The sequence below is a fragment of the Miniopterus natalensis genome, chromosome 5, assembly GCF_054644295.1.
Source record: "Miniopterus natalensis isolate mMinNat1 chromosome 5, mMinNat1.hap1, whole genome shotgun sequence".
NCBI classification, from domain to species: domain Eukaryota; kingdom Metazoa; phylum Chordata; class Mammalia; order Chiroptera; family Miniopteridae; genus Miniopterus; species Miniopterus natalensis.
Window position 1 is genome coordinate 78,115,304 of NC_142085.1, and position 25,084 is coordinate 78,140,387.

Genomic DNA, 25,084 nt, shown 5'->3' on the forward strand with positions numbered 1-25,084 from the left:
GGCCAGAACAAGCAGCATGGGAGGCTGGGAGAGCAAGTGGGAGCAGAAGGGGTGAGGCTTCCTTGGGGGCTCAAACTAATTGTGATTCATCCTTATGGGCTGGCACATTGGTCCCCAGACAAAATCAGGGGGTTCAAGAGATATTATAAGTGACGAAGTTGGAGAATCACAATGAAATATAGTAAGTGAAAACCAATAGGATTTTAGGTAACATTGTTTACCTATGTTCATATGAAAAGTAGATACAGTAAAACTATGAGGCTAATTATGCGCAGGTTCTGTCCTAGCCACGCAAGATATATTTTCCCATGTATCCTCTGCCAATACCATTTTTTGTGTGCACTTTTATCAGTATTATCATAAACAGCTATCCAAATCTGACATTTAAAGAAGTTCTTCTCAAAGAAAGTCAGATATGTTACATGATTGACCGAATGTTTTATGTTCAGTCTCTGGATTTACGAGATTTGTCAGAAGAGGCCTTGCTGTAGACCAGCTCAGCTCTGCATACAATGGGTAAAGTCTTCCTTTCAGAGTCCCCTGGAAATTGTAGCGAATTATCTTGCCCTGTGTATCATTTTACAGCGTTCCCACTCTCTCCGGGCAAAAGGCCACAGAAGGATCTCAGAAAATAAAGATAGCTTCTTTCCACATTTATATCCGTAAGTGAAATATATATTAAATATGCGATCAAGAAAAGGTAGAACTGATCTTCAGGAATATTAATAACGTGATGCATATTATAAAATAGACGTGTGATTCCTGTTCTTGAAAATATGACCCCCAAACTAGGATCTTTTGTATGCCTTGTGTGGGAGACCAGTAACAAGATGCAATATTAGTTGTTGGTTAAAAAAAATAGAAAAGGAAACAGGAACACTATTCATTTTTCTTCTTCTTTCTCTGCATATCTCCCTCCCTCCACTCTCATTATCTGTGTCTCTCTATGCATCTATCTCTGTCTCTCTCTTGCCTGCCCCTCCCCCATCCTTCTACCCCAATCATCTCAAGAAAGAAAGAAAGAAAGAAAGAAAGAAAGAAAGAAAGAAAGAAAGAAAGAAAGAAAGAAAGAAAGAAAGAAAGAAAGAAAGAAAGAAAGAAAGAAAGAAAGATTTGCTGTGTAGTGTGTGGGTGTTGCTGAAATTGCTGCAGTCCCTGTGGGCGTTTTGAGGTGGCTCTTACCTGTTTTAGCCAGACCAGAGTGTGCTGAGTTTGATCAGCCTGTATCAAAAGAAACATTTTCCCCGGAGGAAGGAGCTGGTGGACTCTCCACCTACACAACATTTACCAACTGTTAGCTGTGCCTTTGCAATCACCATGCTAATGATTTGTTTATTTCATCGCAAATGAAATAAACAGTCCTGGATAGAACTTTCATTCATCATGACTTTTTATACAGAACAGAGTTGAGGCATAATTCCGACTCTGGGGGACGAGTCCCGGAGACGCAGGTGGGAAGGTGGGGGGCGAGGAGGGGAGCCGGGCGGCAGTGAGGGCCGGGGCATGGCCAGCCGCACTTCACAGGCAGCCCCGCAGCCCAGCACGCCGTCTCCAGGCACCTCTGAGGAGCAACTTTCCAAGAAGCTTCCCTTCAAAATGTCCCTTGATCGTGTGGGTCAGGTCTGTGCTTCATCGACACGTAGGAACAGACGGGCACCGGGACTTTGGGTCGTGTTGGCAGATTTTACTGCGGCCCGAGGACAGTGAGAGAATGAGAAGGAGCCCTTCCGTCTAGTCCACGTTTCTGCTTTTCAGGGTTCGCTACAGTTCTGTTCATTGGTCCAAGGGGAGACTGGGGAGGGGTGTGAAACAAGAACGAGTCCTGAGTGTAAGTGCCGGAGTTGGAAGGCATGCATGGAGAGGAATTTTCTGCACTTATCTCTATCATCTCACCCCTTAATCTTAGGAGGATCCCCTCTTCCTTTTTCCACCTTAAAAATAAACTACAAGATCAGAATGACCCCCTCAAACAAGCACAAATGACTAGACAGAGAGAAGCCTCAGCGCTCCCACACCCAGAAAATAGCGTGAGCATGCCCATGCCCAGGGGTTGCAGTAAAATAAGTATTGAGTCCACAGAGGAAAACAGCCCCTGGATTCACTGCTGCAGTAACATGTTTGCCTGGATATTTGGAAATGTTACCTGTCCCCTTCCCAGCCACTTGAATAGAGTTCTGATGACGACACCGCCTTCCCAGAGGCGTTCGCTGTCACCTTCCTTTTTGGTTCCAGCCTGTGGATGAGCGGTTCCACTTATATGGCCTGAGGCTTCTCATCATCTCCCTTCCCATCATGGCAAAACCCCCAGACAACTCAAGAGGCTGAAAAAGCCGATAATGAGAACTGACGTCTGCTCCATGCTACTGTGGGCCAGACACTGCTCAAGGCTTTATTCTAGTTAATTCATTCTTATTGCCCCAACAAGTAGGACTTTCCATCATTCCCACTCCACAGAAGGTGCTTCCGCTTTAGTTTTTAGGATGGGGCTTCCACTTTCCAGGCCACTTGCCCGAGGCCCACAGCCAGTACATGGTGGGACCAGGACTTGGACCCAACCACTCCAACCGATGGAGCTCTTGCTCTTAGCTCTGGACTTGTTAACAAGGCAAACCTAGCCTGGTTCTTCACCGTTCACCTGGTAGACGCCTTCAGCTATGCACATAGAGTCTGAGCGGACCACTGCTTCTAATTTCTGGAAATGCATCAGAATTAGGAAGGGAGTTATGCAGAAGCTGGACCCAAAGTCACTGGAGCCGTTTCCTTGAAGCTCGTTAACAGAAGGCTGTTCATTGGTGCTCACTGTTGTCTCCCTTTGATGTGCTGTTTGGCACGGTAGAGCCAATGGTTTTATGCAGTTTTGCAGGCAGGTTTGCAAAGTGCAAATTCTGGCAAGAAAAGAAAATCTTTCCCGCGTGTCTTCTCAACAACTGAATGCAGACTTAAGCTATCACATATTTTCCCAATGTGCTATTTTTAAATATATGAAAATAAGGTTTTATCAGTAGAATTAACTACATTTTTTAAGTGGTTACTAAATGTATCCAATATCATCTGTAAATCATCCCTGGGCTTCCGAGAAGGCATAGTTCATAGCTGCACAATTGCAAAATAATATTTTTGGCAAGAAATGATCCAGTGCGTTCTGCATGGGTATCCTAACCAATGAGCTGTGCCTACCCAGTGAAATGTTTTACTAAGAATTCCTTCCCGAAAGCCATTTTGTTCTGCTATGTCAAGAGAGTTCTCGGTCAAATCTTTCCTTTTAAAATTTATAATTTGTCCCCTCACCTAGTTTTGACAAGGATTTGAAGTGGTCAAATCAGTTAATCAAAGTGGTCCTGCCTCAGGGACCTCAGGATAGCTCAGCAAAGGCTGCCTGTATGTAGTCGTGCCTATTGGGATAAGTGTCTTTGATACGATGCTGCATGATACACAGAGGAACTTGTATGAACTTTATCTTGAAAAGTGAGGCAAGCTAGAAAATTGGGGAGAAACCTTCAATTCTAGCAAACGTAATTAACATTTATTGAGTGCTATGTGCAGTGTTAAACACTATGACATGATTTAAACACTATGACATGATTTCACATATGTAGAAGGGGGTCTTACGTAAACAAGAGGCAGTAGACAGTAGGAAGCTCCCTGGTCCCTGCAGACTGTGATGCCACCAAAAGCACTGGTGCACCGAGGGGAGGGGATGCTGCTGCCACCTGGGCCAGGAGAGCTGGTTCTTGCATTGCCTCAGTCCCACCTAAAGAATAACCTCTGCCATGGTGGACCTGACTAGTGGTGTTCAGTGAACTCTTTGTGCTTGAAGAGCCTCAAGCAAAAAGATTAGTAAGGTAGGAGAAAAAAAGGAAGGTTCAAAAGGAAAAAGTCATCCACACGAGGTAGATTTTCTTTGCGTCTCCTGGCATTTTTGGCACAAAAAATATCAAAACAGATGTTACTCTCCGATCTTGGCACCTTCCTGAACAGCTGGTCCTCAAACCTAAATAGTTTAGTACAACCTCCTGGCTCTTAATTGACAAGAAGTGTTCTTCAGCGCCACACACACACACACACACACACACACACACCACCACCACCCCCCCCCCCCCATTGGTTAGCAACTCTAAGGGGTGGTCTAAGCAGATGACAGGGAACTCAGGTAGACCAGATGCCAAGGGAGCGATCCTGATGTGCTGTCAGGGAGATGGATGGCTGAGGCTGAGGCTGGAACAGGCATCTCTGAGCCCTTTTGGCTCCAAGGATGACTGTTTGCTTATTGACTCTTTCCGCTTTATTTATACTACATAGATCATCACGGGGTAATTTAAAAGGCAAAAATGAACATCCACACAAATTCCCACAATAAGCATTTGTTACTTTTATCATTAAAAAAACAAAACAAAGTATTAGAAAAGCCCTCATACAACTCAACTACTCACATTTGGGAAAGAATCACAGTAATATTTGCCAATGCATTGTCCTTTAGAGATGTCCATGCTCTAAATTTAGAGGGTAAGCTCGGCCGGCCGTCGCTCAGCGGTTGAGCATCAGCCTAGGATCCAGGCGATCGGGGTTCGATTCCTGGTCAGGGCACATGCCTGGGTTGCGGGCTCGATCAATGACTCTCTCATCATTGATGTTTCTATCTCTCTCTCTCCCTCTCCTTTCCTCTCTCTGAAATCCATAAAGATATATTTAAAAAAAAAAAATTTTAGAGGGTAAATTGTTCATAGAGAAAAAAAGAAGGAAGATTTATACACAGTTGATATGATACTAAAAAACAAATACACCAACCTCTCCAAAAGTTCTTTTCTTGTTGCAAACTATGTACAGAACTTGCTACATATTTCCCTAGTTTGTTTATCATATAAACTGAACAAAAACACTGACAGCCTTAGCCTCCTTCCTGTCCTATCTCCATAGCAATTGCGAGGCAGTGAGGTGGCTGGCCATTTGTGGGTGTCCCCGTGTGCTGGGACAGTATTCAAATGTCATTACAGCCTAGGACCAAAATCCAGACACTCCGTTTTGTCAGTCTATTTCGAGGTCATCCTCTCAGTAAATGAACTCATATTAGTTAAAGTTTAGCTCGGAGAGATAATTCAGCACTTTATAGTGACAAAAAGACTGTTGGGAAGACTGGAGTCTACATAAGCTCTTCTTAGAGGCAGAACAACTTTGAGGAAGAAAAAGAATAGCCAGAAGATTTCTGGGTGAACTCGAAATCAAGGCAGTAATGAGTTGATATTCGTGTTGGGTTGTCAAATTACTATAGTCTGCTGCATCCTTTCGCTCCATAGGGACTGACTTGCTGGGTAAACCAGAAGGCTGCTTTGGGTGGCCAGGGTGTCCTATTCTCTGTACAAAGCTGAGGGCACATTCCTGCTCTTCTATACCCACTATGATGATCACTGTTGTCCTGTTGACATGTCCTCTTGGCAGGCAGTGATTCATTCGATCAGGCTTCTGCTTCCACTGTTACAGTAGTACTCTGGCCAGGCTGTTCGGATACTCCACTCAAGGCAATAAATGTAGGAAGTCACTGACACAGAGCCACCTAACTTAGGAGGCTTCTACAAAACATGCTCTGCTTACTTACTTAAATTTTATTAGATTAGATTAAATGAGATTTTTCTTAATTGTTTTCTCAGGTGGTAACTTTAAATTCAAGTTGCAATTAGCTCTATGTCTCTCCTATGTACTTATAGCTGCCCTGTGGATACTCATTTTAATGTAATTCTAATAAGTAGACTATAGTCCCTTTTTATTAAAAAAAGAGGGAGAGAGATACAGCAAGAGTCTGATTATTCAGTGGTTTTATGATGACAAAAGTCCAAATAGTTTTCGGAAAAAGAAACTTCTACCAGTGCTAATTGATTGGCAGTGGTTCTCTAACAGAGTAAAAATAGTCTTGTGTGAGGTTTATGGGTGTTTATTTTATTTGTTGTCACTCGACAGAGTGAAAGAAGCCTTGCTTAATTATTTTGGGTTGGAATTCAGTTGAAAATGGACCTTTGAGCCCGTACAAACATGGTCAGGTACTAGAATGCTAAGACGACCCACGCTGGGGGCTGATCTCACCTGTGTGAGGCCTGTAGAAACACGATGTAGTCACAGTCTTGGGCAGTAGAGACGTACAGACCTGGGTTCTAATTTTGGATCCACCACTTCCCCATGAATCTACCACTTTGTTTTATAAGCTCTCAGAATCTTGGTTTCCTGATGTAAAGAGAGGGCTCAGCAAAACCTAACGTACCTGAGTTATGTTGAAGGGCAGTGAAAGACATATTTAGAAAAGTATCTGGCCCATGACAAGCAGTCAGAGAATGTCAGCTTCCTTCAGTTTGCCCTAAAAATGGCCCTCCGTCACCGAGAATACTGCGCAAGACGACAGCGCCTATTGGTGAGTGGGATGCTGCTCCACTGCAAACACTCACTCGAAAGGTTATAGGATGCAGGTTCTTGAAATTCCACGTAGTCATGCCATCCAGACTCCCAGGAGGAATTCTTACATTTTTAGATTTCCCAATGTATAGGGATTTTGATTCTCTCTGTTACTGATTTCAAACTTGATTGCATTTTCACCAGAGTCTATGGTCAGTAAGATACTGATACTCTGAAATGTCTTTGAAACTTGGTATCTTGGCCTAAACGGTGGCCAGTTTTCATATTCACAGTGTGTGCTGAAAAAGAACACACTTTTTAGACCGCTACACCTGAAAGCACATATCAGGCCACAAGCCCACATGGCGGCTGTCTTAGGGTGCTGATGACTGTCTTATGGGTATGAATATTCAGGGTAATTTTTCTTTCTCTTTCCTCTTAATACAGAGCTCAGGGCCCAGCAGGATATTTCCTCACTGTCCTCTTGTCCGCCCACCGTCATTTCCCGTTTGCCCTTACAGTGAAGGTGTGACCCTCTGGAGTACTAGCTTTATGTGCAGCCTGTCTCCTGTCTCTTGAATCTCACAGAGCATCCCAAGACGAGCTCAGGGTCACTGTGGTGTGATGGATACCCTTGGAGGAAAGCTGGCCCCTGTGCTTGCTGGCCTCCTGGGATTCTCACTCTCACTTTATTTTGACATCTGCAGACTTTTTGTCACATAGTGGTTTATTTTAAAAGATGATTGATGTTACCTGGATATGTTCTGAAACAGCAAAATCAAGGTTATAGAGCATGGTATTATATACACCTAAAAAGGGGATATATATACATACACAAATATATGAACATACAGACATATGTGTGGCTGTATACATTTTTTCCTGTATTTGCAAAAGGAAACACTAAAAAGATAAAAGAAAAAAAATCCCCCACAAGCTGGTATTCTTAGGAAACACTCGTGTCCCCAAAATGACATGAGAAGGAGATAGGAGCCTATTAACTAAAATTTGAGTAAGGAAGGGAGCATGGCTCCAAGGTGTAGGACAAGACCAAAATATCAATTAAGAGCAGCAAATGCTCTAGGTCAGGACTGCTTCCCTATCCTGTGGATATGAATTTGCCAGAGGAAAGATATACCTGTTCAAATAATCCTTGTTGAGATGCTTGAAATTCCACTCACGCATTTGTTACAGCAAAGACGAGAGTGATCCCCTGACTTGCTCTGCGTTCCACACTAGTCCTGTGGCTTTTGTACACCATGTTCAATCCAGAGGACACGCTTGGTGATTTCCTTCTTTTACTTTTGTTTTTTTCTGGAATGATTAACCACATTTTACTCACCACACATTCACTGAAATCCTGTTATATGCAGGCATTTCTAGAGGACCCGGGAATGAAATAGTCTTTGGTATTTAATTTTTCATTCATTCAATTATAAATTCTTTAAGAAGTATGTACTGCTATGTGCAATATATATTTAAAGAGGTTAAAAGCATTAGCTCTAGGGCCCCACTGTCTGGCCTCACATTCTGGTTGGCCACTTATTAACTTTCTAATTTTGGAAAAGTTACTAAAATTTTCTAAATGTGTGGTGTGTTTTTTTTTCATCTATAAAACTGGAAAAATAGTAATAGCTACCTCAAGGTAGTGTGCTATCTCATTGTGGTTTTAATTTGAATTTCTTTCATGATTAGTGACGTTGAGCATCTTTTCACATGTCTATTGACCACCTGTATGTCCTCTTTAGAGAACTTCTTATGCAGGTCCTTTGCCCATTTTAAATTAGATCTTTTAATTTGGTATTGAGTTGTATAAGTTCTTTATAAATTTTGGATATTTGGATATTAACCCCTTATCAGAGGTATCACTGGCAAATATGTCCTCCCATCCAGTGGATTGTCTTTGCAGTTTGTTGATGGTTTCCTTGGCTATGCGAAACTTTTGATTTTATTCTGCAAGCAAAGGGGGGGTGGCATTGGAAGTTTTAAGCAGGGAAGTTCTTAAAAGTTTTAATAAGATAACTCTAAGGTCAAGATAAAGCATAGATAGAATTTTTTAAAAATAACAAAACTCAAGCCAGTGGGTCTCACTCACCAAGAGGCTACTTCAGTAGTCAGGGACAGGGAGAGTATGGCTTGGAACTTTGTGAAAGTCAGCTCAGCATGCAAAGGTGACCTCAGATCCAGGAACTTCACTTCTAGTAACTTTTTCCACTGAGGGTACTCATGTTGTACATAAAAACACACATAACATGCCCGTTGGAGGATTATTGAAAATGACACTAATTGAATGACTGTGCATTCTATTACTGAGTGCTTAAGTAAGTTATGGTGCATAATCATAGAGTGGGGTACTATGGAGTGCTTAAGAAATATGGGGTATCGCCTTAAAATATTTTTAAGTTAAATTACTGATCTAATTTTGTAAAATATGTATAGGATGCATTTTACATTCATGGGAAAATATCTTGAAGGATACACTTGTCCTTTTGACAGTGACTATGTCTGCAGGGTGCTACTGCAAAGAATTTTTACTCTTTATGCATTTCTTTATGGTCATTTATTTACCACCAATGTTTTCATGTTTAACAATATCTGTTGTACTTATACATAAATGCCATTGTCTTAGATTGGGTGCCCCTTGAACAGGCTCTGAGATGGAGAGTCAATGCAGAAGGAGGAGCCCTTGGGAGATACAGCCGTTAGGAAGTGAGGAAGACAGCTCTGGGTAGAAGGAGAAGATGACCCACGTTGCGGTTGTAACCGAGGCATCCTGGGAGCCCTAGAGTTAGGATGACCCTTCAGAGTTGCCCTAAGTTTAGGCAAAGGTGTTTGGTCTTTGTATCCGTGCATCAGTCAATAATTTGGTTTTGGGCTGGTCATGGATAGAGGGAGCATGACCTTGGGCAAGGCAGCTCCCTGCAGCTGAGGGAAATTCCCAATGAAGGGTGAAGCTGACCATGGGCAGCCACTGATATTCGCAGCAGTGGAGAGATGGAAGCATGGTCCCTGAAAAGCGGATCTGGGAGAAGCACTATAGCATCCACCAGAGGTATTTGATATAAGTGTAAATTTTATCCTCTGCCTTTGAAGACCTTGCTTAATTACCCCAGCTTAGCTTTCATAATACTAAAGAGAAAGGAGGGAAAACTATGATCTCAATATAGAATAAAATTCAATAAAATGAAACCTTTTGATTAAAAAAAAAAAAAAAAGGAATAGAAAGCAGTGTATTTAACCTGATGGAGGGTACTTTCTCTAGCCTATCCTTTCACTGAAGGAAAGGCCTTTCTGCCCAGCCAGGTGTGGCTCAGCGGTTGAGCGTCGACCCAGGATCCAAGGCGATCGGGGTTCGATTCCCGGTCAGGGCACATGCCCGGGTTGCAGGCTCGATCCTCAGTCGGGGGCGTGCAGGAGGCAACCGATCAATGATTCTCTCATCATTGATGTTTCTATCTCTCTATCCCTCTCCTTTCCTCTCTATGAAATTAATAAAGATATATTTAAAAAAAAAAAAAAAGGAATGGCCTTCCTGTGGGCCCCTCAGCTTCAGTGCCCGCCGCACCAGCTTGCATGCCCGAGGCCCTAGGCATCCGTCTCCTTGCCCACGATGCAGAGCGCTCTGATGCTGGTATTGGCATTTAGGCCCAGAGCAACCCCATTTCTGGACTTGCCACGTTCTGATTTTTTCTCTCTTTTTTTTTTTTTTGTGTGTGGCCTGTGTGTGTGTTTTTGTTTTCATTTTGGCTCCTAGTGATCTTCTTTCCTTTCTTGTGTGCTCGGCAATACGTTTGAAAGTGCGTTTGTCGTGATTTATTTAGCACCCACTGTTTCCCAGCAGGAAGGTTTCTCAGTGTCTCTGGTCTACGGTACTGCAGAAAGCTAAACCCCAACTCTCTTTACCAAAGACAGTTTTTCCTTTCATTGCTTATAATGTGATATTCAGTTTTATATAGTTTTATTTTTTATACTTTATTCATTCTTTTAAGTTCTGTTCATTCACTTTTACCGTCTTCTCTTGCTTTATCTTCTGTTTTTGTCTTAAGTTTTCTTCTTTGGCCTCTATGCTTTAATGGCTAATGATTTGATCATAAATTATGTTTTTCCTGGAATAACTTTCCTGGTGTGTATTGTTCAGCTGCCCTTTGTGGGGGTCATATTCCACTTCCCCCCTCTCCCTCTCTCTCTCTCTCAGTGGTATCGATGAATACATTCCATACTGTTCTTTTACTTACGATTGCTCATCCTTAAATCGGCCTGTTTTTCCTGAGCCAGCTTTTCGTGCAAGGCTGGAACGGCAAACAGGCTGGGGAACTGAGCTAGGGCGGTGTGAATTTCCAGCTGTTTTCTGCCACCACCACCCTCCCCTGGACGATGGCTTCTTCCTGGCCTCCACCCATCTCTCTTTCCTTGACTCATTTTGATCACAACCCTTTCGTGTGGTGACAGGAAGTTTGGCCTTTGCCAGGTGAGCTTGAGGCCAAGCATTCAGGCCGGTTGCCCTGGATCCTTTCTTGTTTGCCTTAACCTACCCACATCCTGCTTCTCGAAGGGATGGCGTGCTGGCCCATTTTCACATTTAACATGATCACTTATGACACCTGAAGCCAAGCCAGGGGATCAGAACATTTCCCCGGTGCCCTCATGCATTGCAGACCTCCTGTTCCCGGCAAGGGTCATCTTGTGTCCCTTCGAGTGTGCCACCTGTAACGATCTCTGCGTTCTGTTTGCTCAACTGGAGAGCCCTTGTGTCTTGTTTCTTACATCAGAGTCTTCCTCTGCCCTGGTTTAATTTTCCAATACTTGGCAGCCTTTATAAAAGAGTGATATTTGGATTCGGGGTGTTTCCTACTTCCTTTGGCTTCGTTTCCGCTTCTCATTCTCCTTGTACTTGGTTGATTTCGGGAAAGGGCGCCTTTAGCCTTCTGTCTGGGTCTGGAAGCCCGGGGAAGGATGCTGTTGGGATGAAGGAAGACTTACACGGGTGAAGGAGGGGCTCACTCCTGGATGACCTGAGGAGGGACGGGCGAGAAGTCAGGTCCGAGAAAGAAGGGCCTACGAAGGGCGTATCTGCCTCCCTGATAGGGGGACACAAAAGCAAGATCATAAAAGGGAAATTTGAGGTCAGTAGGAGGAAAACTGAAGGTGTGAAATAGTGCTTACTCCTGCGGGAGATGTGGAGTCTGACGCAGGCGAGAAGCAGCCTTCACCTTACTCACTTATTCGGCATGTTTTTATCGTAAACATGTTCTGTGCCCGGCAGCGGGGAAGCAGCAATGAAGAAGACACACGAGTTCTCAGTCTCCGAGGCTTCCCTTTCTCATCAAGGAGCCAGGCAGTGAGCACTCAAACAACAACAACAACAAAAAGAGCCTGGTGTTTTTAATCAGGGCCTGTGATAGAAAATAACGGAGCAGCGGAGCCGCTGCCGAGGCTTCCAGGAAGAGGTGATGTTTAAGCTACACCCGAGGGAACAGAGGCTCCAGCCTCGGGAAAATGGGGGAGCGCGCTCCTGGCACAGAGAGCAGGAAATGCTATGGTCCTGAGGCAGCAAGTTGCTCAATGAGTTTTAGAAACAGTCAAATTGCCAGTTGGAGCTTATGGAGCAAGAGAGAGTATGGTAGAAGCTGAGGTTGGAGAGAAAGGCAAGCCCCAAACCACATGGGCACTTAAAGGAGTTGGTCTTTTATTCTCACATGATTTTTTTAGCCAGAAGAGGTCATCAAGGACCTAAATGCATATCAATAGGGACAAATTATAAATTCTACCAAAAAGATGATAGTTGGAAGCCATGCAAAAAGGCATCACATCAGCATGTGCTTTAGAAACTCTGTAAATGGAGGTTCTCATTTTAAGATAACTTGAGCAGAAAACATAGCACAAAAAGCCCAGTGCAACTCACAGCCTCATAAATGCAAGTAGAGGAAGTCCATGCCCCACTTCCAGGAGTGAGTACTAGAAACCGGTTGTACCCTGGAACAAAGGATGCTATGATACTGGAACATCTCAGAGGGCCTTAGGCTTCACTACGCATTTCTGAATTTGAGGCTGTGGCTGAGGGAAGTTCGGCCAGGAGGAGAGCACTTACTGAGTCAGGATCTCCTAGATCTAGAAAGTGAGAAGACGAGGGCCATGTTCCAATGAGACATTCACTCTGTGCGTGGGGTTCACCCGAGACGAAGCCAGCTAGCATCCAGAACACGCAACTTGTTCTCACGCTTTGTGCGTTTGGAAAGAGAAATCACAACTGGAAACATCTCTAAATATTATCGCTCAGCAATAATACGACCATGGAAAGAAGTGATGGAAAGAAAATCATGAGTGAGAAAAGCATGGGCAAGCAAAGTAGAGCCCCAAAGGAAATTTAAAGTTTTACAATCAGCATTTGGTAAAGCCTGAGTATTAGTAGATTTATTTTAAAAGGGAAAGCAATTTCATAGGATCATGTCATGTTGAAGCTATAGGTTTTAAATATATATATTCATTTATTTCTTCCTCCCTCCTTTCTCCTTCCTTCCCTCCTTCAACAGTGGATGTTTGAGGCCATGCTAAATGGCCTTTGAAGACCAATCTGTAGATGAGTCACTTTTCTCATTAGCCTCCTTCATGGCACTATTCTCTGCGACATCCTTTGCATTGTAATCTGTTTTACTAAATTCCAAAGAATTCCCCATTGATCAGAAGTAAAGCTTCTTAGGAGTAGGCTAATGCTGATTCGCTGTAGCTTCTATTGGATTCCATATAAGAGCTTCCTTACAGAAAGTGAGAAAGGGGGAATCCAGTTTTCTTTAGCTTTCATTTCTCACAGTCCCAGGGGTTCAAATGAGGCCTCCGTGACTTGCTGTGACACAGGTATTTTTGTCTGGGACGCTTGAAGGACTGGACAGTGACGATGCTCCTTTCACTCTCGGTTCAAGTACAGTATTCTGGCCCTGGCAGCAGAGAGGCAGCAGGTGTGTGCTGAGGAATAGCTGGCCATTGGTCCTGGCCAGGGAAAGAGCTTCTTCATAACCGTGGAACATTTCACTCTCCCTTAGCCGGTCCAAGAGCACCTATTTTTGTTTCCTATCCGTGCCCTGGTAGTAGAGCTCAAACTTATTTTGGGTTTGCTGATGACCATACTATCAAGAGGATACCAGTGCCGGGAAGCCAAGAAGCTACAATCTGTACTGTGTTTATGTCTCAAGAATTATTTAGAAGGGTGATTAATCAGCTGTGCCTCTTGACCTTCTAGTGTTACACTAAGAAAGGTGACTAACACTTTCTTGAAAGTCACTTCACTTCTAATAACCCATATAATCCCCTTAACATATGATAGGGGTCAAAGGATTGTCCAGATTGCACTATTAAGTATTGATCCCAGAATGCTTTACTTGTGGTAGGCACACTGAATGATCAACAGAAAGTGGCCCTCAACAGTCATGTGCTGGTAAATGATTAACAACCAGTTCTCCAGTGTGAAAATACCTGATTTGTAGTATTTGCTGATTTCCATAGTGGAATATTAAGAACAATGTTATAAATTGAAACACTTAGATGGAATGGAGAGATTCTACAAGATGCAAAAAAAATGACTAAAACTAACTCAAGAAAAAATAGAAAATCTGAAAACTCTATATCTAGTAAAGAACTTGAATTCACAATTAAATCTCACAAGAAAACCTACAAGTCCACATGGCTCCATTGGAGGAGCATATCAAATAGGTAAGGAAGAAATGATACAGTCATGCACACAGATCTTCAGAAAAGTAAACGAGGGAACACTTCCAAATTTATCTTTTGAGGCCAGCATTATCCTGTTACCAAAATAGAAAAAGACATTATGAGAAAAGAAAACTTAACTCTCTTGATAAGGTTACATTATATGGCAAAGGTAAAGTATTTCCACCTGTGGCTCCATTTAGGATTGAAATGGCATCATGCTTGTATGGACACCAGACCAAATATAAAACTTTGGTTCTCACCTTACAGAAGCAGATGCCTCATAACCATCTCTCAGGTCAAGGGATACACACATTTCACAGTCAGTCCTCTGAGATCAGACCCAGGATGGAGACCCATGCAGGCCCTGACACATACTTGTGTCTCTTTGGGAATTCCAGGGTCGTGGTTTCCTGGGATGTAGCCTAGAAGAGGAGGGGTGCAGGCTCTGGGTAGACAAGCTACTTTGCCCTGGGATTGCCTCACTCCATGGTGAGGGAGGAGGCTCAGGGTGGCTAGAGGAGGGCCTTCCAAAGCAGGACATCTCAAACTCTTACGTGCATGTGAATGGCCTCAGGCTCTTATCAAAATGCAGGATCAGAACACATCAGGATGGGAGGTGGTATTCTGCACATCTAACAAACTCTCAGGCGCTGCCGATCCGTGGGACCCCACTTTATTAGCAAGGCTATAAAGCTTGAAGACCAGGTCTGGGAACAGGTAACACTGATAGCTATGACATTTGAAGTCTGTAGTGGAATGAATGAACTAAAATTGTGGATAATTCAAAAAGCATTTATTGTACTTGGAAAGATCCTAATGATAGTTAACCTTAAGCTAATAACATTTTTTTTTTTTTCATCTTGTGCACTTATCAACTGAGTGAAAATGGTTGGCCCAAAAGCAGAATAAATAACTGGGGACCCCAGTCATATTAAACCTATGTCTATAGTCTATATTTGCATATTGTAATCATCATTCAGTACGTTTTATGAAAGAATGAATGTTCACAACATCCTAGGTTTTAAGGGTGATTGTTTTTTTTCAGGCAAAATAACCCATGTCGTAATTGAGATACTTGGAATAGGACTTTGGAACCCATCTGATTACTAGCCTTGAGCCATAACCACCAGAGGTTTTATAAGATGTGGCATTAAAATATTTATTATTTTTATTAATAAAATGTGGAGACATGGATGACTTATAAGAAATGAGATTTCAATTGTTTCTGTTGAATATTCATGCTGCATTTTGTCATTCTCTAGTATTTATTATTTGAGACTTAACTCTACAAAGACTTTGATCCCTCCCTCTGGGGTGGTTCCCTTTTTCCTGCTACATTTATTGAGTATTTACAAAAGCATTCACTTTTTCTTTTAAATTCTATGCTGAAGGTTAAGACTTGGACCATTCATTTCTTTATTCTATCTGAACTTATTATCTCATCATTAGTTTGAAGAAAAATGATAATAAATTGAGTGCTGTACTCTCTCGATGATTATGTTGCTGATGAGTCAAAATCAACCTCTGGAGCCCAGATGAACTTACAAGTTACTCCAAGAGAATTAGGGATCTTCCTTTGCCTTCCATACACCCTAATTCTCAGTGCAGCTAAAGCCCCTGCTTAGACTATATAAATTAATACATTTGTTCGCAGTATGACTTTGGGGCATTTTGTAGCAGTGATTCCAATGTTGTTAGTGGTGAACTAGAAACTTGAGAATGCGAAGATTAATTTAAACCACATGATGGGTTCAAGGCAGAGGGACATCTACCGCAGATTCTTGAATGCGTGCTAACTGTACAGTGCGGAATGGGATCCGAAAACCACCAGTGAACTTTTAAACCCTCGAGAGGAATCAAACCAACCCAATTAGCCCTGGGAGGGAGCCGTTGCAGACAGCAGACAGACCATTCCTCCCTCCCTCCCAAACAGATCCCTCAGCCTGAGAGAACGCAATTGAGAGACCAGGGACAGAGGAGGGCCCCCAACCATTACCACTAATGGCATGAAGTTAGAACTGTCTTGCTGGTCATTAGCTGGTTTACTGATTTGTCTTTCATTATAGATTACAAATGCCGTTGGGTTCTTTGAACAATAGATAATTAACAAATTGTATGTTGTGGATAGTTGGTGAATTGGAAATAAAGGATTTCTTTTCCCTTCCAGTTTGTTGTAGCGGTGTTCTGGATCATTTATGCCTATGACAGAGAGATGATTTACCCGAAGTTGCTTGATAATTTTATCCCAGGGTGGCTGAACCACGGAATGGTGAGTCCATTAAAACAAATGATAACTTCTATTTTTTAAATATCTATTAAGTGCTAACTTACCTTTCCTTAGATGCTCTCTAAATAACTGTGAAATGTTGGAAGGTTATAATGCAGTTATAACCAAAGAATACTGAGTGTAAGTAAAATATGTCTTCCCATGAAATTGAGTCACTATTAAAACTATGTAGTGGATGAATCCACAGTTCATAAGAGGCATCAGTGGTGTTAGATAATACAACTGGAATGAACTGTCATCACTGAAAGGCGTACCCGCTCTTGGAGCCTGAGGATCGATTCCCACCTGCACAGCTACTGACACCTGCTCCTCCACTCCCGTCAGTGGGGTTGTGTTGGAAGTAGCCGCCTGTTGTACTTGGGGACTTTCCCCCAGGGGAGCAGCAGGGCCATTCTGTTTCCTGGGAGATGGGCATTGGAGGTGTCCTCCGGAGCGGCTGCCTCGTCAGGGTGTGCCCACCCAAGGGCGTTTGCCTGCGGCTGCTAGGTCTTTCTCTTCCTCTCGGTCTAACACTTTCTGATGCTTTCCCCATTGTGTTATCCTCCCAAGTTTCAAATCAAATATGTTGGATGGTTTTCACATCACTTTATACAATTTGAAGGGGTATTTTCTGCAGAGAAATTGTGTGTCATCTTCCCTTTCTGCTTCCGGAAAAGAGCACAATTTTGCTATTAACTAAGAAGCCTGCATTTTTTGGTGACAGCAATTTTTAGACTGTCACTGGGAGCTCCTGGTGAAAAGGGTGACCCATCATGGAAATTATAGGGGAGCCAAGAGCTAGAAATAGTGTCTTAGGTCCAAAGTAAGAGTTTTCCTCCTGCCCCAGTTTTGGTATGTTTTAAGAGAAGTGGTGTGTACTAACAAATAAGTATTACTATACTGAATGGCTTTGCTCAATCCTTTTGTAAGCCTCTTTGTCAAAAGTGGTGCATCTCAGAGAACTGGAAGTTTCTTTGAGTCCAGTAGAGCCACACTGTCGAAGGGTTAACGGCACCTCTGGTCTGGTTCCCAAGAAGTCAGCTGAGCCTTACTGGTTCAGTTCAGCCACCTAAGGGGCCTGACCTGGTTACTCTGCTGCCCTTTAACTTTCTACCTTTCTTGATTGTGAGAGCCCTTTCATGACTCCATGTCTTTGCAACCCTCTGCCCCACATGCCTTCCCATCGTTTGCTGGGAAACTCCTGCCCACCCTGCTAGCTGAGATAACATCTCTGAGAAGTCTTGCCCCACTCTCCCAAGTCAAGTTAGCTCTTCTGACATTTGTGCTTGCACAGCACTTTCCTGTGTCCATTACTCACATCTGTATCCCCCACAAAAATGTTACGCTCCCAGTTCAAAACAGCAGCCTTCAAATCCCAAGCGCTCTGCCCGGCTGCCTGGTTTATCATAGAATCAATACACATTTATTAGATTGATGAATGAATTTAGTATTGCCAGTTTCCATAATTCCTTGCCCATCAATACTAACAACTACTATTTTTGAGAACCTACAGCGTGCCAGGCATTCTATAGTGGTTATATTATTTAATTTTCGCACAGGTACTATGAATGAAAAAGTATTATCCCTTTTACAGATGAAAGCACTTAAGCTCAGAAACTTTCTGATACTGAAGGGCCTTAGCTGAGAACAATCGGTACATGATGTGCTTAGAAGTACAGCCCTTGACTATTTGGGTCCCTCAACTGCACAATATTACCTTGGGCCAGAGAATGAATCACCGCCTTTGCAGATCCTGGCACTATTTAATGTTTCCAGTGAACGGTTTATTGAGCATGTAGGCAGCCATTAGAACTTCAACTTGACTCTCACCGTTTTCCCTTGATTCACTCAGATGGGTTAAAATGCTCACTCTTGGAGGCAACGCCACTTAGAAATGCAAGGCGGATTTCACTGTCACAAATATTCAGGAAAGGGAAAAGATAAATTGATTAACATGTTAATAATTGATAATATGAGCTCCATAGATTCTTTTCCAATGAATTTTGTCTCTTAGTAGAAATAAATGACCATTTCTTTGCTTTTTTTTTCATGTTTCAATTCAAGGTTCCAGAGTTTCAATTCAAATTGCATATGGTGGCTGAGGAATATTTTGCAGTATTAAATAGTTTACATTACTCTAACTTTGTATATATGAAAATTTAAATACAACATGACTAAAGCATGATGCTATTTTAGATTGGCAATTAAAACGTGAACATTAAATGCTGGAATCATGAGTAATTAAATTTTTATAAAATGTGTAATAAGATTTATGAAATTTCAAAAAATTAAATAAGCATTTTCAGCTTTGTTTAAATTTTATTTAAAAGTTTAATAATAATTATAATTTGTTTTTGTTTTTAATTTTAATAAACAATTTTGAATATTTAATTTTAGAAATAGAAAAATAATTCAATTAAAAAGTTTTTACATTTATTTTAATCTCATATTTTAATGAAAACATTTAAATTGTGTATACTTTGATTATAATTACTTTTTAAAAAAATATATGTTTTTATTGATTTCAGATAGAAAGGGAGAGAGAGATATAGAAACATCAATGATGAGAGTGTCATCATTGACCAGCTGCCTCCTGCATGAGGCCCCCTGCTGGGGATCGAGCCCGAAACCTGGGCATGTGCCCTGCCTGGGAATTGAACCGCGATCTCCTGGATCCTAGGTCAATGCTCAACCTCTGAGCCATGCCTCGCCGGGCTATAATTACATTTTATGTTTAATTGATGTTAGATTTAGCTTAGAGTAATACTATCAGTAGATCTCAAATTTTGTAAAAATTTCCATTATCACAACAAATTTCATAAATTTATTGAAGTGAAGACAAGGAAATAAAATTTTGAAACATATTAAGTATTTTTATATTTATATTTGTAATTTATGTCAACTTGTCTACTAATAATCCAATCACATATTTTTCTATTTTGTTTTATGAAAACATTTCTATAACAAGGTAGGATGATAGAAAATTTTTTTAGTACTTTACTAGCCTAATTTGTAACTCCTAGATATTTCTGTAAATGTTTTATGGCCCACAAGACCTGTTTGCTGTTGCTTGTTTAGATTTTTATAACTACAGGAATTCCTAGAGAGAATGCACCCTGCGCTTATTATGTGTACGTCACATTCATTATTTGCAGAGTCTCAATATAATTTCTGGGGATCTGGAGCCCTGAACCACAGAACACAGATGCAGTTTATAAGTCTATCATGACACCATTTCAGAAGACATTATTAAGTCAGTCTTGAAGTCAGTCTTGAATTTGCAGCATTTAAACTTCCCAGCACAAAATTAGTCAGAAAACAAGCATTAAGGAAAACTCACAGAATCTGAAATTGACAGGGTTTTCATTTTGATATACACTAACATTGCCAGAAGTCAGACATGATTCTAACTAGACAGATATCTATCACTTCCTTCCCACTCTCTGCCTGTTTTTTCTCAGCAAGTAATCCTAGAATTTATTTGCAGAAGAGAAGAGGAAATGGGAAAATAGATGAGTTAGACTAGTAATACACCTTTGGTGTGTAACCACTAAGTTATCTCCAGGCTCCATGAAAATGGTCCCAAAAAGAAAGAATCTTAACTTGTTACAATTAAAAATATAAACATATAAATATAGCAAATTTAAACAGAGTCAATTCAATATCAAAAATCAAAACAATGTCTATCCTAGAAGCCCTATTTATCTTTGTTTTTCCCTCAATTCAAACAACAACATGATGCCCAAAAGGCATTCACCAAGTGTTGATGATAAAAAAGATGTTTGTGCATTTGCTTTTGAAACTTGGAAAAACATCAGGTTTACATTCATATCCTTCTACCACCTTTCTATCTTCAGTCCACTGGGGACTAGACAAAAGAAAACTAGAGATAATATCAGCAAATGACTCTGTTTCTAAAATGCAATGAGAATGGTCATGGACAGTTGTGCAAGTTTTCCACATGGCTGCAATGGGGGGAGTAGGGGAGCCGCACTTTAATTCAATCTAGCAAAGATTTTTTGAATGCCTGTGCTATAGGCACTGGGTGGTTACAGGATGAGAAAATGCTTGCAGTGTTAGAGGATGGAAATGCCAAGTTTGAAGTGGAGGAAGGTAAGTACAAAAACAATTCCACAAGCCAAGAGAGTAGTTCCCAGCAGGCTGTGTTCACTCTCACAGGGAGACGCACTATTGTTGTTCTGGCCTGTTTCTTGGTTGCAAAAATAGAAACCTGAACCTTCCTCTTCTGCTGATTATAGTTTTACAGCATTGCCAATGGAGTAAATATACATTAAAAACAATAAATAAATAAATATTTAAACTCCAGTATGATTGCAGACTCTCACTGATGCTGTAACAGGAAAAAAACCAACAATAAGACAGTGTCTCTGCTTACTGAAGACCTAATTAATGTTTATGAAGTGCTTTGAGAATGCCAAGCACTGTGGAAGGTTAGGATATTGTTATTATTACCACAGATCTTTAAGTAGACATGACCTAGATATTCTTATAATCACAGCAGGAGTTGTTCATTCCCCATATAATTTATAAGGAGAGAAAAGAAATAAACCCCACCTCTCTTCATGCTTGAGTTGTCAGTTGTTCTTGTTATATGTAACTGATCCTCAAGAGAACCTTCATTTAGGCAACTATTTATTCTGTTCAGTATTATTTTGACATTTGGTAATTACTAAAGTTTTTGTACATCTGTCTTTCCCAGAAGAAAAGGCATTAAATGCTGCTTGTATGATCACTGGTTTTGCAGGGACTCAGCTTTGACATTATTCTTTTGGTAAATTTCCAGTCCTGGGATATGTAGATTATGCATTCCATTCCCCGTGGAGCCTGTGCCACCCTCATAGTGGATATTTTATAAAAGAAGCTGTTGGTTGAAAGAGGACCATTGTAAACATTCCGTATGAAAAAAAACTGACCTTTCTCAATTTTCCCAATGTATTCTAAAGTAGCTAGAAGGTATCTGGAAATTTTTAAAAATAAAAGCTCAGGCTGGAACAGAGGTCAGAAATTTCTTGGGAACCTCTTTCTAAGACTCCCAGTGGAACTAACAAAGAAAACAAATAAGACCCCAAAGACCAGGACCAAGGAGAGTTACATCCACAGTGAGGCAGACACTTTCAGCAGTAATTTCTACTGTTCTCGGGTGTAAGCTTTTTCTCATACTCAATTTTACTGACCCTAGCTTATTCCATTGTGAATTTTTATTTGTGATCAGTAGTTCTATCAGGCCTAATTCTACTGTCAGATTTTGCTGACCTAAATTTTGGCATGAAGATTTGATTATTCTATTTAAATCGGTAATCAGCTTCAAGATATTTAATTTTAACTGTTGCCAATTTTATTTTTTATATTTTATTTCAACCAAAAATATTGTAAATTGGAGAAAACATATTTTTTAAACTGATGTTTGGGAAACTTTTGAACAGTTTGTGAGGTAGACAGACCAAGAGGGTTTTCCAGTCTCACACATAAGGAGCTTACAGATCACTTCTCCATCCCAACAAGTTACTGAACAGACTGAAAAATCAGCAGCTCTTCTTGCATCTTTAAGAGAAGGGAGGACACAGGGCAAACTACTATCCCCAAGATTGGAGAGATAGATAGGCATATGTAAAGAATAATAACTTACTAGAGCAGATATTCATGAGTGAAACTACCATGGGAACCAGTACCAGGCTATGGAGATCTGAACTTTAATTGGCAGATTGTTGGAGGCTCAGAGTGGACAAGTCTGAGAGTGAAAAAATTCCAGGAGGACCCATTCTTAAGGATCTCCACAAGATTGTGAGATTTACCCCTAGGAGCTTGACTGTCTCCCCACAGTAAATATCTGAGAAAAATCCCCTCCTGCTTCCAGCATTGGGAGGGAAAAAGCAACCATTTTTAAATACATTGGAGCATCCTGTTGTTAACAGGGTCTGCCCTCAGGGGAAGCTAACCACAGCCTAAATCACTGAGCTAGAGGATATATCAATAGAGTCCTTGGAAAACTGAAAAGTAAAGAGAACAAACAGAATAGAACAGGATATCCAAAAACTGGGGGACAGCTACAAAGGTGTAATACACGCATGATGAGAATTCCAGAAGGAGAAGAAAGATGAAGGAACAGAAAAAATAAGACTGAGAATTTCCCCCAAATTTCCAGACACCAAACCACAGATCGAGGAGCTCAGGGAACACCAACTCAGATAAATACCAAAAAATCTACACCTAGGCATATTTGTTTTTAAACACAGAAAATCAGAGATAAAGAAAAACTCCCAAAAGAAGCAAGAGAGACCGACAGAACTGGAGAGAGAAATTGTACATAGAGAGGCTAGGATGGGGAAGGGAAAAGACGGGAGAAGAGAAAAGGGAATATGGTAGTGCCATGGGTGAGAAGGGAGATGGCTGCAAAAGAAGGGATATCGAGTAAGCGATGGGAAGAAGATTAGGGGAGAGAGAGTTTAAAATGCTCCAGGATAAAGAAGCGCAATGGCCAGGTCATATAGTCTTTTATACCATATCTCCTCAATTGTTCTTTGAGGTTCTTTGAGGATTAATTTTTTCTCTGCAGTGCTTGGCATATTGCTTGGCATATTATAGCTACTCAGTAACTATTTTACGAATCAATAAATGTTGGTAGATTGAGCTGGCCTCTTTACTGTTCCTGAAACCCATCAAGCACCATCCTTGTCTTGGAATGCTCTTCCCCAGAAATCTGCCCCTTCGCCTCCTTCAAGACTTTGTTCAATCTCACCTTCTCAGTAAGGCTCACTCTGAGCATCCCATTAGCACTGCAGCTATACCATGCCCCCCAGAGTTCCTCATCCTGCTCTATATCCCCCTCATGGCACCTATCTTTGACATATTACATGATTTTACTAATATGTTGTATTTGTGGCTTATTGTCCGTCTCCCTCTGCTAGAATATAATTTCCATAAGGGCAGAGATCATTGTTTTAGTTACTGAGTTATCCCAAGTACCTAGAACAGTGTCTCTGCATAATGGGCAGTCAATGAATATTTGTCGCAATATTCCACGTCCATGTTTTCTCTTGTTCTGTTTTCCCCACTCTTTATCTTATCCTCTTCATACTAGTTGACAGAAAATGCAACCTCAAACCATTCACTTCTTTCCTTACTTGTATTTTACTTCACTCTTCAATCTCAGCTGCACTGCAGCAAAATCCTGCATACATGGCCTGCTACCCCTCTCTGAGAGGGTCTTATTGGTTGGTATGTGTCATATACTACTACTACCTGAGAAGGCCTGAATGGATGTCTAAAGAACACACCATGGGTGCCTGAAACACCTAAGAGCTACAGGCCAGGTATATAATAGCCTGGATCAAATTTATTGAAAAGCTTTTCCATATATTGATTATTTCATCTGGGCATTAGTTATTTTTTCTCTAGGGTAACAGTCAGGCAGTGGCTTTTTAAAGCAATTTCCTGCCATCGCCAATTCCTTTGTAGAACTACTTTTTTATGCAAGGGTAGAATTCAAGGCTAATGATATTTGGCTTATACTCTGCCCTTTTCCTTGCTACATTTAATAGATGAGCAGGCCCAGCAGTAGTGTGAGTTCATCAAAAGGTCTGTAAGTTATATTCAGATGTTTTGGGGTCAGCAAAACCCAAAGTGTGGTTTACTCAAGTTCTATTACCCCTAATCCTTAAATCCATAGATATTTCAAAGTAAACTTAATTCATATGTTTCTCATTCATTTGCCCTTAGCTCTTCATAGTCAGGGGAGGCGTGGGCAGGGAGGAAGGTATTGTCTTAGGAACTGGCTTCCTTCACTACCACAGACAGATCCTTCATCCAACACAGACCCAACTCCTTGGCAGAAGTCCATTCCTTTATCCCTTCCAGTTCCCTTTTAATTGAAGCTTCAACCTCAGCAAGCATCAGTGATAACTGCCAAGGAAAGTAAAGTGGAAAAAAGCTGCATTTTCTGTCATGGAAGCACAGAATCCCAGAATCTTAAACTTGGGAAGTGATTCTAAAGATCATCTATCCATACACCATGTGATACTTAAATCATCTGAACAGCATCCTGGCAAATTCCCTTTCAGTCTCTGCTTGAGCATCTCCCCTGATGGAGCTTCAGCAGTGGACCAGGACCATGAATCTTTAGCTCAATGGCTTCACTTCATTGCAAGGAACTGAGTCTTCTGTTCAAGTTTAAGTCTGTCCAGTCCCTTCACCTACTCTACAGGATTCAAACACCAGCCTTCTTCGTTCTCCTCATGTTCTCTTCCAAGAGGATCTCACTTTCCCCCATGACTTCATCTCTGCCAGACATGTGTCTTTCCCAAGTCTGTACTTCCTGGTCCACCTTCCCAAGGAGCATCTATACTGTGCATTTGACACAGTGACTTTGAGATGAACATACTGAAACAAACTCATTACATTAACCCTTCCTCTAAATCTTGTTAGTCATATCGTCATCTTAATAATGGCAGAAGCTCCTCTCTCTACCACATCCCCCACAGTTAACAGGTCCTATCAGATGTAGCTCCAAAGTCTGCCCCAGGATCCTCATCTTCACCGTCCTTGCTTTTATCATCTCTCAACCGAGCTGAGGCAACAGGCTCATCTCTCATCCCTTCTCTTCCCCACTGTTTCCTCACCACATATTTTTCCACATTGCTGCCTCAGTTACCTTTCTAGAAAAGCTGAAGTTCTGATGGCTCCTTGCTACTTTCCTTTCTCAGACACCACCTGTGAGTGAAA

At 41.4% G+C, this 25,084-nt stretch overlaps 1 protein-coding gene across 2 annotated transcripts in view; it reads left to right on the plus strand.

Moving 5' to 3' along the window:
* AIG1 (androgen induced 1) overlaps nt 1-25,084 on the plus strand; it is a 161,914-nt gene that overhangs the window by 39,180 nt on the left and 97,650 nt on the right. For both annotated transcript variants that reach the window (XM_087817660.1, XM_087817661.1), the window contains exon 3: nt 16,247-16,348. In XM_087817660.1, the coding sequence (XP_087673786.1) occupies nt 16,247-16,348 (102 nt within the window). The remainder of the gene's footprint in view (nt 1-16,246; nt 16,349-25,084) is intronic.